Consider the following 14,925-nt stretch of genomic DNA (forward strand, 5'->3'; position numbering starts at 1 on the left):
TTTTTTTTTTTTTTTTTTTTTTTTTTTTTTTTTTTTTGAGAGAGAGTTGGGGAGGGGCAGAGGGAGAGAGAGAATCCCAAGCAGGGTCCACACCAATGTGGGCCTTGATCTCACAACTGTGAGATCATGACTTGAGCCAAGGTCCGGAGTTGGATGCTTAACCGACTGAACCACCCAGGCACCCCCAAATTGTGGTCTTAAAAGTTGTGCCAATTTACATTCCCACCAGAAGTATAGGGGAATCCTTTCAAGTAAAAGATATGATCAATCCTTAAAATTTCTGCCAACCTGATAGGTAGAAAATTATATTATTAGATGTTCTTTTTTGTTGTGTTTATTGCTAGGGAGTTTAAGCATCTTTTCATACTTTTTTTAGGAATTGTATTTTTCTTCCTTTTTGAATTTGAACACTATGTTGTCATTTTTAAAAAATGTTTTTTAAATTTATTTTGAGAGAGAGAGCAGAGGGAGGGACAGAGAGCGAGGAGAGAGAGAGAATCCCAAGTAGACTCCATGCTATCAATGCAGAGTCCGACGTGGGACTTGATCTCACAAACTGTGAGATCATGACCGGAGCCAAAATCAAGACTCAGCTGCTTAACAAACTAAGCCAATCAGGTACCCCTATGCTGTCACTTTTTAATATCAGGTTATTTGGTAACTTATAAAACACCTCCCCTGTAACACTGGAAAAGTTCCTAGGTGAGCTTGGTAGGTGTTCCTGATATTTTGGCATCAAGAAACACTGCTGAGCTAATGTCTAGCATTGGGTTAACACCAACATTACATGAATTCTAAGAACCTCATTTTTATCTAACAACGCCTCAATTCTAAAAACATCCCAGAAGTTGTAATGCAATAATAAAAAGATAACCTAATTAAAAGCCAGCAAAGGATTTGAATAGATATTTTGCCAAAGAAGATATACAAATGGCTGAAAGCACATGAAAAGGTGCTCATTAGTAGTTAGAGAAATACAAATTAAAAACTTTAAATCTGTCAATTGTGCAGTATGTGAATTCTGTATCAATAAAGATGTTTTTAAAAAGGTAGCCCCAGGATAAAAGGGCATTTGGGATGTCAAGACAACCTTGAAAGTAATAGGTAATAATGTAGGTCAAGTAACAAAGGGAAAGAGAATATAGGCAGTAGGCTGCTTGTAAACCTCTACCCTCACCTGGGTCTCCAGCAGGTTCTATTTGAACAACTGTGTTTTCTTATATCTCCCTTGGGCATATGATTGCAGGCCATTACAAAATATATTGAGCATATAAAAACATAGAATTAAAGACATTTTCTTCCAAGGTCTGGTTTATCCTGCAGCTTTCACATGTCTTACTAAGAATATATTCTACTATTCTCTTGGCCTGTCAAATGAAGTTACCATTTTAAAATATACTAAAAATATTGCAGCTCACATAGAAGAAAGAAAAAAAATTTTTGGTAAGCCTTTTAAAATCTAGGCTGACCTGTTTATTTCCAGATTAAAGATTTGAGTCCTATTTAATAAGATTATTTTTTTCTGCTTGTTCTTCAAATAATGTAATACTTTTCTTTACATTTTGTAGAGTTCTTGCTGAGGCAATTGTTCTTTTCACATCAAGTCAAGAGGAGGTTACTCTTGCCGTTACCCCACTCAGCGTTTGCCTTAAGAGTTCCAGTGACGAACCAATGGGTAAGGACTACATCTGCCGTGACACTTGGATGGAATGTCACTTCCTGGCTTTCTTGATTACTGACCACAATAAACATTAGTGCCATAACATTTATTCTTGTCTAAAAAGAAGTAAGATGTAGAAAGATCATTAACAATTGTGAGAGATCCAGGAAATGGAACATAACCAGTAATTAAAATATTTGGCTTTGAAATTCAGGTTGTTTTTTTAAAATATTAATTAATTGATTGATTTTTAAACTTACATCCAAGTTAGTTAGCATATAGTGCAATTATGACTTCAGCAGTAGATTCCTTAGTGCCCCTTAACCCATTTAGGCCATCCCCCCTCCCACAACCCCTCTGGTAACCCTCTGTTTTTCTCTATATTTAAGAGTCTCTTATGTTTTGTCCTCCTCCCTTTTTTAAATATTATTTCTGCTTCCCTTCCCTTATGTTCATCTGTTTTGTATTTTAAGTTCCTCATATGAGTGAAGTCACATGATATTTGTCTTTCTCTGACTAATTTCGTTTAGCATATTGCCCTCTAGTTCCATCCACATTAGATTGCCAATGACAAGATTTCATTCTTTTTGATTCCCAAGTAACAGTCTATTGTATATATATACCACATCTTCTTTATCCATTCATCATTGATGGACATTTGGGCTCTTTCCGTACTTTGGCTGTTGTCAGTAGCGCTGCTATAAGCATTGGGGTGCATGTGCCCCTTTGAAACAGCACATCTGTATTCCTTGGATAAATACCTAATAGAGAAATTTTGGGGTAATAGGGTAGTTCTACTTTTTTAATTTTTTGAGGAAGCTTCATATTGTTTTCCAGAGTGGCTGCACCAGTTTGCATTCCCACCAGCAGTGCAAAAGAGATCCTCCTTGCCAACATCTGTTGTTGCCTGAGTTGTTAATGTTAGCCATTCTGACAGGTGTAAGGTGGTATATTATTGCGGTTTTGATTTGTATTTCCCTGATGATGAGAGATGTTGAACATTTTTTCATGTGTCTGTTAGTCATCTGGATATCTTTTTTGGAGAAGTGTCTACTCATGTCTTTTGTACATTTCTTCACTTATTTGTTTTTTGGGTGTTGACTTTGGTAAGTTCTTTATAGATTTTGGATACTAACCCTTTATCTGATATGTCATTTGCAAATATCTTCTTCCATTCTGTTGATTACCTTTTGGTTTTGCTGATTTTTTCCTTTGCTGTGCAGAAGGTTTTTATTTTGATGAGTTCCCAATAGTTCATTTTTGCTTTTGTTTCCATTGCTTCTAGAGACCTGCTGAGTAAGAAGTTGCTATGGCTGAGGTCAAAGAGGTTTTTGCCTGCTTTCTCCTCTAGGATTTTGATGGTTTCCTGTCTTATGTTTAGGTCTTTCATCCATTTTGAGTTTATTTTTAGAAATACAGATTGTTTTAAAATTAGGAGAATGGTGGGCGGTCTGGGTGGCTCGGTTGGCTAAGCATCCAACTTCAGTTCGGGTCATGATCTCACGGTTCACGAGTTCACCCCCCTGTTTCAGGCTCTGTGCTGATACCTCAGAGCCTGGAGGCTGCTTCAGATTCTGTGTCTCTCTCTGCTTCTCCCCCACATGTGCACTCACTTTTTCTCCTCAAAAATAAACATTAAAAAAAACATAAAAAATATACAATTAGGAGAATGGTTATTGAGAAAAGTATATCTTCAGTTAAGATTTTATGATCTGTTTTTCGGGGCACCTGGGTGGCTCAGTCGGTTGAGCGTCCAACTTTGGCTTAGGTCATGATCTCACGGTTCGCGGGCTCGAGCCCCACATCGGGCTCTGTGCTGGCAGCTAGCTCAGAGCCTGGAGACTGTTTCGGATTCTGTGTCTCCCTCTCTCTCTGACCCTCCCCTGCTCATACTGTCTCTCTCTCTCAGAAATAAATAAAACATCTTAAAAAAGATTTTATTATCTGTTTTTCATCTATTTTTTAAGTTTTGTTTTGTTTTTTAAATAATTTCTACACCCACCATGGGGCTCGAACTCACAACCCCAAGATCAAGAGTTGCATGCTTTTCTAAAAAGCCAGCCACTTGCCCCTGTTTTTCATCTTTTATCACCCTTTGTGTTTAGCACAAAAAAATTAAGAGGGAGCAATTCAATTGAGATTATCTTTGATCACGTAAGAAGAAAAAGTGGCTTCAAATTAGAGATGTAAGATATTCCAGATGGCAAATACACTTGGCAAAAAATGTGAATACTTAAGTCAGCTCTTTCAAGAGCTATCTGGATTGAATGGAGAAACTAAGGCATGATTAAATTGGGAGTTTTGCTATCAATTGACTAGGGTCTTTTGGGCACAAGCTGTTTGTGACTCTTTAACTTTTGTGTAGTGTGTGTGTGTGTGTGTGTGTGTGTGTGAGTGATAGCAGTGAAGAATGCAAAGGGAGAGAATTGTATTATTTTGAAGTGAAAAACCAGTAGAACCAGGGCTAAAGTTGGATCAGATGACCTTAGTGGTGTTTAGTTTGTGCCATGTTCTTTCTTAAGTGGTTTCCGTTTATGAATTGGTGTGATCTTTGTAACAGCTCTGTGATGTGTGTACTGTTATGCCCATTTTTCCATGTGAAGAATATGAAGCACAGAGAAATTAAGTGACTTGCCTGGTGTCACAGTAAGTGCTGGATTATTATCTGGATGTAGGCTTCAAGGCACAGGCTCAATACCACTGTGCTATTATTACTTCTCACTGGTCTTATCTAGCATTGTCTTTTGACACTCAGAAGTGCGTGATCTGGAAAATATATGTTTGTTCTAGTGAAAGGATCTGTTTTATATTCCATAATGCCATCTCTGAATAAAGATGGCCATTTAGTCACCAGGAGACACTGTCCCTTGTGAGCAGCTTTCTAATGAGTAATTATAGTTATGGTTGACTGGGGACATTCAGGCACCAGTAGCAATTGGGGACCCAATTGTTAATTTTATTTTAATTTTTAAAAAATTTATTCATTTTTGAGAGACAGAGACAGAATGCAGTGGGGGAGGGCCAGAGAGCGAGGGAGACACAGAATCTGAAGCAGGTTCCAGACTCTGAGCTGTCAGCACAGAACTTGATGTGGGGCTCAAACCCACAAACCGTGAGATCATGACCTGAATCATAGTTGGACACTTAACTGACTGAGCCCCCCAGTCACCCACCAGTTGTTTATTATTGAACTCACTCTGTGCTAGTACACTGGAAGTGACATGAGCCTTCTTATTTGATATGAATGTATTTTTAGGATAGTGTTTGGTCCTTTTAAAAAATATATACCATTTATCGTTTGATTTTACACAATTCACATTCATTGAAGAAAATAAAAAACACAAAATAAACACTAATAAAAAAGAAGTCACCTGAAATCCCACTATTCAGAGATAAGCAGTTTTAATACTTTAGAACATCTATAATTCAGATCTAACGACAGAAAATTGGTTGAGTGAAAGTAATGAAATACTATAAAGCTATTAAAAGTAATCCAATTAAAAATGGGCAGAGGACCTGAATACCCATTCTTCCAAAGAATGCGTACAGATGGCCACAGACATATGAAAAGATGCTTACCATCACTCATCAGCAGGGAAATGCAAATTCAAACCACAGTAAGGATGTGAGGGCGACCTGGCTGCAACATCTGTTAACCCATCCATCACCAAGGTTGATTCGACTGATCTGGCTGGCTAGGCGGGTGTCCCCTTCCTCCCTCACTCCTCGATGTGTGTCCCTCCCAAAGCTGTATGCTCAGTTGAAGAGGACGACCTTCCCCAGTAGAGGACTGTCCGGGAGTAGCTGCTCTCCCCTGCTAGAGCCTTCAAACAAGTTCTCATGGTCCTTTTGCAGGAGCAGTTGGGTAGTCAAGCTTCCAAGACTCGAGACACATCCAGATGAGGTGCTGCATGTGGTAGTCTGCTTTTCTTTAAAGAAAAAAAAACCCACAATGAGATAATCATCTTAACAGCTGTCAGAAGGGCTAAAATAAAAAACACAAGAAATAACAAGTGTTGGCAAGGATGTTGAGAAAAAACAACTCTTGTGCACTGATGGTGAGAATATAAATTGGTGCAGCCTCTGTGTAAAATAGTATAGAGTTTCCTGAAAAAAACTAAAAATTGAAATACCAGGGGCACCTGGGTGGCTCAGTTGGTTTAAAGTGTCCGACCCTTGATTTTGGCTCAGGTTATGGAATCATAGTTTGTGAGATTGAGCTTTGTCTCGGGCTCTGTGCTGACAGCACGGAACCTGCTTGAGATCCTCTCTCTACCTCTCTCTCTGCGCCTTAGCCACTCATGCTCTCTCTCTCTTTCTCTCTCTCTCTCTTAAATAAATAAACTTAATAAATACGATATGATCCAATAATTCCACTATTGGGTATTTACCCAAAGAAAATGTAAACACTGATTTGAAAAGGTATATGCACCCCTGTGTTCACTGCAGCATTATTTATAATGGCCACGATTTGGAAGCAACCCAAGTCTATCCATAGACGAATGGGTAAAGAAGATGTGGTATGTATGTAATGTAATATTACTCAGCCATAAAAAATAATGTTATTTTGCCATTTGCAACAACATGGGTGTACCTAAAGGATATAATGCTAAGTGCAATAAATAAATCAGAGAAAGACAAATACCATATGATTTCTCTCATATGTGGAATTTAAGAAACAAAATGAATGAACAAAGAAGAGACAAAAACCATTCTTTAAAAATTTTTTTGAATGTTTATTTATTTATTTTTTAATATTTTTTTATTTATTTCTAGGAGAGAGAGAGAGACAGCGTGAGCAGGGGAGGGTCAGAGAGAGAGGGAGTCACAGACTGAAACAGGCTCCAGGCTCTGAGCTGTCAGCACAGAGCCCGATGCAGGACTTGAACTCACAAGCTGTGAGATCATGACCTGAGCCAAAGTCAGATGCTTAACCAACTGAGCCACTTAGGCGCCCCAGTATTCTCATAAATGTAGAGAACAAACTAGTGGTTGGTAGAGGCAAGGTAAGTGGGGACATGGATGATATAAAGGGGATTAAGAGTACACTTATATTGATGAATACTGAGGAATGTATAGAATTGTTGAATTATTATATACCTGAAACTAATGTAACAGTGTATGTTAGGGCTCAGTCGGTTAAGCGTCCGAATTCGGTTCAGGTCATGATCTCACCGATAGTGGGTTCGGGCCCCACGTCGGGCTCTGTGCTGACAGCCAGCTCAGAGCCTGGAGCCTGTTTCAGATTCTGTGTCTCCCTCTCTCTCTGACCCTCCCCTGCTCACACTGCCTCTCTCTCTCTCTCTCAGAACTAAATAAAACATAAAAAAAAACAGTGTATATTAATTACACTTCAAGTAAGGTATAAAAAGAAAATGGAAGAAAACATACTTGTGCGTGTATATACCTCTGAGCAATTATATCAAACATTTTTGTAGTGAAAAAACAAAATAATGTATTCTTGTCACTTATGTTTCTGCGGGTTTGTGGGGCTCAGCTAGACAGTTCTCACTTGGGAGTCTTTCATCCAATTGCAGTTAGATAGTGGCTGGGTCTGGAATCATCTGGACATCCAGGATCTCTGGTAGTTGATGCTGGGAATGCAGGTGGGCTGTTAACCAGAGTGACTGCAATAGATATGGCCTCTCCGTTAACTCAGAATTCATATGGCATGAACTCACCATGCTGGCTGAGTTCCAAAAGTGAGTGTTATAGGACAGAAGAAGTGGGTAGAGAATAGAGGAAGTAGAAGTTGCCAGTTTCTTAAGGCCTGGGATCAGAAACCAGCGCCAGGCCATTTCATCTATAGCACCATATCCTACTCGTCACAGTAGTCAGAGAGCCCTCCTACCCAAAATTAAGAGAAGGGGACATGGACATAGACCCCATCTCTCAATGAAGGAATATCAAAGGATTTGTGGCTTTTAATCTACCACTTAACAGTTGTGTTTTCATATTAAAATTTAACAAATGGGGTGCCTGGGTGGCTCAGTGGGTTAAGCACCTGACTCTTAATTTCAGTTCAGGTCATGATCTCAGTTTGTAAGATTGAGCCCCACACTGGGCTCTGTGCTGACAGCGTGGAGCCAACTTGGGCTTCTCTCTCTCTCTCTCTGTGTGTCTCTCTCTGTCTCCATGCTCATACATGCTCTCTCTCTCAAAATGTTTTTTAAAAATTTCACAAGTACCTCTGGAACTAATTTTATCATTATTTTCCTATAACATTGAACAGATTTGACCAGTTCTGTGTACAGTGAGATGTTTGTTGCCCCAGATGAGTTTGACTTCTTTCAAATTGGAGTTGATAGTGAAATAACATTTTGCTTCAAAGAACTGAAGGTAAAGAAAAGTTTGTGTCAAAATTTCACTGGTAGTTTTTAACTAAATATTACAAGTATTTTTCTTCTTTTTTTCTTTCAGGGAATGCTGACATTTTCAGAAGCTACACATGCTCCTATAGCCATTCATTTTGATTTTCCTGGGAAGTAGGTCCTTGGGAATTTTTCTGAGTTTTTTTATTGTTATATATCAATAATAAAACCCTTTGGATCGCTTTGCAGTTAATTCACACCTCAGGAATTGCTTACTTTATTAGCAACACTTATCAAACTAAAATTTTGAAGGATGCCATAACACAGCATTTTTAATTGGTAATTGAGGAAGATATATTCTGCAGAGTGAAAACTTATAAATTTGACATGGTACCAAATAAATTGCCTAATTAGAAAATTATACATGGCTTGAATAAATCTAATCTCTATGAAGTTCTGATATTTTATATGGTATTTCAGAACTAAAATTTCAAATGAGATTAGGTTAGGGTAGATGTATTTTATGAAACTGGATCTAATGATGTCAAGGTCCCTTTCAGCTCTCAGGACTGTGTTAAATTTGTGAAAAGACCAAAAGGACTTCTATTGTCTCTTTTTACTCTTGAATTTAGTGTCATTTTCTAATGTTTTCCCAATATCCATCAGAAAATGTGTATGATGTTTGCTCTGACTTTGCCTTTTTTTTAGACCTATGGCCTTAAGTATTGATGATATGTTATTGGAAGCTAACTTTATTTTGGCTACATTAGCTGATGAGCCAAGTAGAACATCTTCTCCACAGTCACTGTGTCTTTCGCAAAAACAAAAAAGGTAAGGCCAATGTTTCAACGTTTTTATTGTTTGGGAAAAAGCTATTGCAGTCTTATTCTGAAATAATTTATTGGCATTCTTTTAGGAAACAATCAAGGAACAAAACATTAGATCAGATTGACTGAATCAGGAAGAGCTACTGTGGGACCTAACAAGCATTGAAATATCCTCAGTAATGCATTATAAATTTACTTTTTCTCTTCTGATCAGAATTTAATAGGACTGTCTGGCTTATCTTTGTTATTACCCAAAACTCATTTCCATTTTTGGTAGTCATTTTTTAGGAGGGATACAGTGTTAAGCTTCACCGGACAGTTTCTATTCACTGCCTAGAACTCTCTTTCTCAGACAAGGGGACAGCCATTGTTTTTCTTTCCTTTTTTTTTTTTTTTTTGTCTCTTAATAACTTTCTTTCTCTTCCTCCCTCCCTCCCTCCCTTTCTTTCTTTCCTTCCTTCCTTCCTTTTTGGTGCAGGGTGCTTCACTGTAAAAGTAGCTTAAAGGTACTATGGGAAATTTGGAAAATACAGAAAAGTACAAAGAAGAGAATCAAAATTGCACCACCTGGACATAGCCACTGTTACCACTTGACTCACCTTTTTTTCTCTTATTTTGCATACACTTGTGTCTTAAAATAAGATCAGGATCATATAGCATATGTAGTTTTGTATCCTTTTTTCCCCCCACGGAATATATTGTGAATATGTTCGAGTATCACTGATTATGACTTGGAAACATGATTTTTCTTTAAGATTTTAAGTACTTTCTACACACAACATGTGGGGCTTGAACTCACAACCACGAGATCAAGTCACATGCTCTACTGACTGAGCCAGCCAGGTGGCCCTGGAAACATGATTTTTAATGACTGTATAAAATTTTATCATACAGATGTTTAGTATTTGACTTTTTTTCTAACTTCAGACCTATAACCATATTACAGGTTTGTCTCATGCACACTGGGTTGCTTCACTGAAGAATTTGAATCTGTAGGGAAAATTTCTAAGTAATTCTACATATTTCTAACTAATATGTAAAATTTAGCTTTCAACAACTAGCTCCGTGTTGTTTCAATATATTTTCTAAGCCAGTATTATCACTGTTATCCCATATGGCTTCATCCGTTATATGAAAGTATGTATACCTAAGCAAACAGTTCATTCAATCTCTTAATACCTCAGGTCAGATCGACTGGGTTCAAATTCAGAGGCTGGTAAAAATGTAACCAGTAAGGCCCCAGAATGTATCCAGAGAAAAGTAGCACCTAAAAGACTTTATCCAAAGGAGACTCTCACAGATGTCTCTGCGCTGGAAAACCATGACAGCCCCAGAATGAAAAGAGCCAATGGAGACCTGAGTGAAGTGCCGGAAAGCAGTGTCAGCAACACGGAGAAGGTGCCAGGGTCTCTGAATCAGAGGAAGGTAAAGGGAAAGCATTGAGATGTGACCATGTCTTAGGAATTCTCATCATCTGTCTCCTTTTGCAGTCTCCTTGACCAGGCCCACCCCAATATCCTGAATTTAGTTCATCCTTACTTTTTGACAGGGCAGAGGTGAAACCAGTCTGAGATGGTATAAAGACTGACTTATATAGGGGCCCCTGGGTGGCTCAGTCAGTTAAACATCCGACTTCAGCTCAGGTCATGATCTCACAGTTTGTGAGTTCCAGCCCCGCATCGGGCTCTGTACTGACGGCGTGGAGCCCGGAGCCTGCTTCAGATTCTGTGTCTCCCTCTCTCTCTGCCCCTCTCCTGTTCACACTCTGCCTCTCTTTATCTCTAAACTAAATAAACAATTAAAAAAATGACTTACATAGACTGTCAGTACAAAAGAGTTTAATTGCTCATTGAGTAACAAAGTACATTCAAGTAGAGATTTGGGTCACTTGTTTAAAAGAATAAACTGTGATTGCTTACAAGATAACTTATCTGTGACTACAAATAGTATGCCAAAGTCATATAATTTCTTTTCTAAAATAAGTGTCCTTCTCATTTTATTTTTCAAATTTGGCTGGAAAACCCTTTACTCATTGTGGAACAAACATAAATTTCATCCCAACAAACATCATAAATTTTTTTCATAGTGGAGTCCCAGCTAATAACATTATATTACCAACATTTTATTAGCTGGATGATAAGCTTTATAGAATGTTGTTAAGTTAAACCTTATATCTATTGAACTGAAGATAAATATGATTTCTTAGAAACTGAAGTATCTGAAATAGTAGTCCCAATTTAACATGTTTACAGTATGTTTTATTCAAGCTTCTTTTACTGGAAATATGAGTTTCTTAGAATTAGAAAATTGAAGGGAGAAAGTATTTCTAAAAGTCACTGTTTTATGCTCTATAAAAGATTTTTAGAACAGTAAAGTTGGGTTGTAAACTCCATTTATTATTCAGTTTGATGCTATGAGTGTTTTTTAAAAATTTTTTAATGTTTTATTTTTGAGAGAGAGAGAAACAGAGCACAAGTGGGGGAGGGGCAGAGAGCAAAGGAGACACAAGATCCGAAGCAGGGCTCCAGGCTCTGAGCTGTCAGCACAGAGCCTGACGCAGAGCTTAAACTCACAGACTGTGAGATCATGACCTGGGCTGAAGTCAGCAGTCAACCAGTTGAGCCACCCAGGTGCCCCTTAAGTGTTTACTGAATACCTGTTGTATGCTTAGGAGTTATGGCAGTTTTCTCTTGTGTATTCTTAGCTTGGTTACATAGTGAAAACTGAAATTTGTCCTTTGATTATATATAAATATAATGTGCTTACTTTTTCACAGGTAACCACCCAAAAACATTTCTGACTGCTTCAACTCCCTGAAATTCACTAAGATTGCCCGTTTCCTCAGTAGGGAAAATGATGCGTATAAAGAACTGTAAGCTCCATGAGCACCATTACAGGGCTCTTTGTCAAATTTCCCATCATGTCACTTAAATTCTAAAAAGGAAATTCTATTTTTAAAGGGAATTAATTTGCCTGAATGTGACAAATTCCTGCAAAACTCAAATTCCAATATAGTTAAGTATTTATATGCTTATCATCTTCCTCCCAAACTATTGTGAGCCTTCAAATTGGCTTCCATGCCCCATTCCCCTGCACTCAGGTTCTCCTCCAAGTGTTAGAGAAGAGTTTGTCCAAACCTTGCAGCTGAGGTAGAGTGCAGGGGTTCAGAGTGTTGGCTCCAGATTTTGAGTTCGTAGGTTCACATCCCAGTTTGCCACTTATTAGCTGTGTGACTTGGACAAGTTACACCTCTTTACCTTGGTTTTATTATCAGTAAAATGGAGATGATAATACTACCACCTATTAAATAGAACTGTGGAAATTAATTGAACTAATATATAGAGCTGGCACATGGCCAGTGCTCATTAAATGTTAAGTTATTGTTACACATCACTCTCCTGTCTTCAAAACTCTTGGATCATTCCCTGTTTCCCATAGGATTACACCTAAACTCCTTGGAATGGCATTCAGGGAGGTCCCTAAGATATTTAATGTGCTCTTCACTGGGCCTCCTTTCCTCCCTCTTGCCCTGGTTCAAAACACCCTCTATGCTGGGAGTGGCAGATAGGTTTCCTCTCTCCTCTCACCACCACAGTCAGTCATCCAGTCGGCGAGCTAAGTTGAGAATGGCTAAAGCTGTATCTAGTTGATTAGCAGTGTCCGCCATTTGCACTGGGGGGCTGCACCTGTGAGCCAGACTCAAGCTGTAGCCATTATGGTGCTAGTGACATTCGTATAATATGGCCCATCCTATTTGTTCGCTTGTATTTAACTTTTCATTTTAAAATAATTTCACTTTTAAAAAGTTGTAAAATTAGTACAAAGAGTTCCTATATACCCTTCTCCTAGACTCTCCAAATGCTAACATTTACGTGTAATAGTACAATTATCCTTTCATCAGGGAAAAATCAGAAAATACAAATAAGAGATTTTCAGAGATAATCATTACAAACACTTTATTATGACTCTACGCACTCATACTTGCACACATGCACATCAGTCTTTTTTTAATTTTGAAATAAATTCAGAATCACTTCTAGAATTTAGTATAGAATTCCCACATACCATTTACCCTATTCCCTAAATGTTAAGAGTCTCCTTTAGTCTGGAACGTTTTTCTAAATCTTGGTCTGTCTTTCTTAACCTTGACACTTCAGCAGAATGCCCCTGAATTTGAATTTTTCTGATGATTTCTTCATGATTAAATTTCAGCTGTGTATTTTTAGTAAGAATGCAGCAGAATGATACTGTGTTGTTCTGCATCATATCTGGAGGCACATGATGGAGACATGTTTCCTTCTTGGTAATCCTAATTTTTATCGTAGAGTTAAGGTGTTCTCTGCCAGATCTCTCCACTTTAGTAATGGTACTGTTTTCTGTTAGTAATTCAAAGTGTCATGGTGGAAGATACTTTGAAACTATATAAATATTCCGTTTCTCATCATACTTTTTGCCTACTAATTTCAACATCCATTGATGCTTTTTTTGTCTAAAATAGTTATTACTGTGATGCTTGACAAATGGTAATTTTTTGGGTAATTTTTCTATTATCAGATGAAACTGAACTTTAATAACTCTCCTTCCCATTTGTTATTCGATTATTTAGATCACAAAATGCTCTTGGATATTATTTTCTGGCTAATGATCCATGACTGTCATTTATTTTGTTGCTTGACCTCTCCATATTTGGCCACTGGGAGCCTCTGTCTCTTCGGCATGTCTCCAGCATTTTTGAGCACTTCATTACTTTCTGGAAATTTAAAGTGTGCTAGGTTTAACTTGTATTTCTCTGACTCCAGCCCAAATGGAATCAGCCATTTCTCCCAGAGTCCTGGTTCCTTTGTTTGGGGATGGTAGATGGAAACAACTTCTGGGTAGTAGGTTTTGTGCTCTTTTGTACTTGGGCTTCTTTGCTTCTAGGCCCTCTCAGCAGACAGAACTAGGAAATGTGTGTATTTTTTGACACATACACACATATCGATCAACTTTTGTATCTATTTGTATGTATACATATACACCTGTGTACATGAAAACCCATGCATTCATACTGATAACCTCCAGTTCTAACCCAACACCGCAGGCATATACGGGCCTCCCCCTTTTCTTTAGAACTCCTTCGTCTGGCAAGGAGAAACTTGGCTGTTATTATCCACAACATGTTTACCTACTGTTCAACCTGAGAACATACTTTCAGAATTGCTAACTCATACTCCTGGAAAAATGAATCTGCTAACAGCGGTATAATATTTGCGAACATTTTTGTGTCTTCAAGTATATATTCAAAAGACTTTTTTCAACAGTCTTTCAACATTACTTAGGGTAGTTTTCTTCCTTCACTCATATTTCAGTATGGTTATGTTAATCATCTGGCACACAGATAGCTTTGTTTGCTTGTCTTCCATTTTGGCTCTCCCCAAATCCGTGTTGATTTGGTCTCTGAGTGCTGAGCCATGAGCCGCACTACAAGTCAGAACTATGTCAGCGTCTCTGCAGAACGGCATCACTCCCTTCTTTGCACTCTTTGTAGAGAATTCATCTCATTAGTTTTTCATTGATCATTTGTGTTACTTTTTACACAAATGAGCAGATACGTATATTTTATTTCTTCTTCTTTCTTATACTATAAATGCTGTTTTCCAATTTGCTTTTTGTACCTAAGTAGTATGTACTACAAATCACTCTGTATCCCCCCTCCACCACCAGTTGTGTAGTATTTCACCCATGATGTACCATAGTTAATTCAACCATTCTCTTATATGTAGGCATTTAGATAGCCCCCTCCCCCACTTATATTTTGCAGTTAAAAAGCTGCAGTGAGTAACTTTTACACATGTATTTTCATATTGTTGAAAGTGTATCTTCAAGGCAAATTCCTAAAAGTGCATTGCTGTTTTTTTACTTTTTAAATAGTTATTTATTTTAAGAGAGATAGCACACAAGCTGGTGTGGGGCAGAGAGAGGGAGAGAGAGAGAATCCCAAGTAGACAAGTAGAATGGCACGCTGACAGCATGGAGCCTGATGTGGGGTTCGACCTCACAAACCATGAGATCATGACCTGAGCTGAAGAGTCGAATGCTTAACCAACTGAGTCACCCAGGCACCCAGGTGTGTTGAGTTTATAAATTC

General features: G+C 38.1%; 1 protein-coding gene across 7 annotated transcripts in view; it reads left to right on the plus strand.

Annotated features, from left to right (window-relative positions):
• The window catches only part of RAD9B (RAD9 checkpoint clamp component B), a 30,811-nt gene that overhangs the window by 12,289 nt on the left and 3,597 nt on the right, over nt 1-14,925 (plus strand). For 4 of the 7 annotated variants that reach the window (XM_077747932.1, XM_077747937.1, XM_077747938.1 and 1 more), the window contains 6 exons: nt 1,569-1,675; nt 7,893-7,999; nt 8,081-8,145; nt 8,680-8,802; nt 9,983-10,223; nt 14,709-14,904. In XM_077747932.1, the coding sequence (XP_077604058.1) occupies nt 1,569-1,675; nt 7,893-7,999; nt 8,081-8,145; nt 8,680-8,802; nt 9,983-10,223; nt 14,709-14,858 (793 nt within the window). In that variant the 3' untranslated portion in view covers nt 14,859-14,904. The other 3 variants (XM_077747939.1, XM_077747933.1, XM_077747936.1) reach the window with 2 other exon arrangements.

The sequence above is a fragment of the Crocuta crocuta genome, unplaced genomic scaffold (assembly GCF_008692635.1).
Source record: "Crocuta crocuta isolate KB4526 unplaced genomic scaffold, BGI_CrCroc_1.0 scaffold29, whole genome shotgun sequence".
Classification (NCBI taxonomy): domain Eukaryota; kingdom Metazoa; phylum Chordata; class Mammalia; order Carnivora; family Hyaenidae; genus Crocuta; species Crocuta crocuta.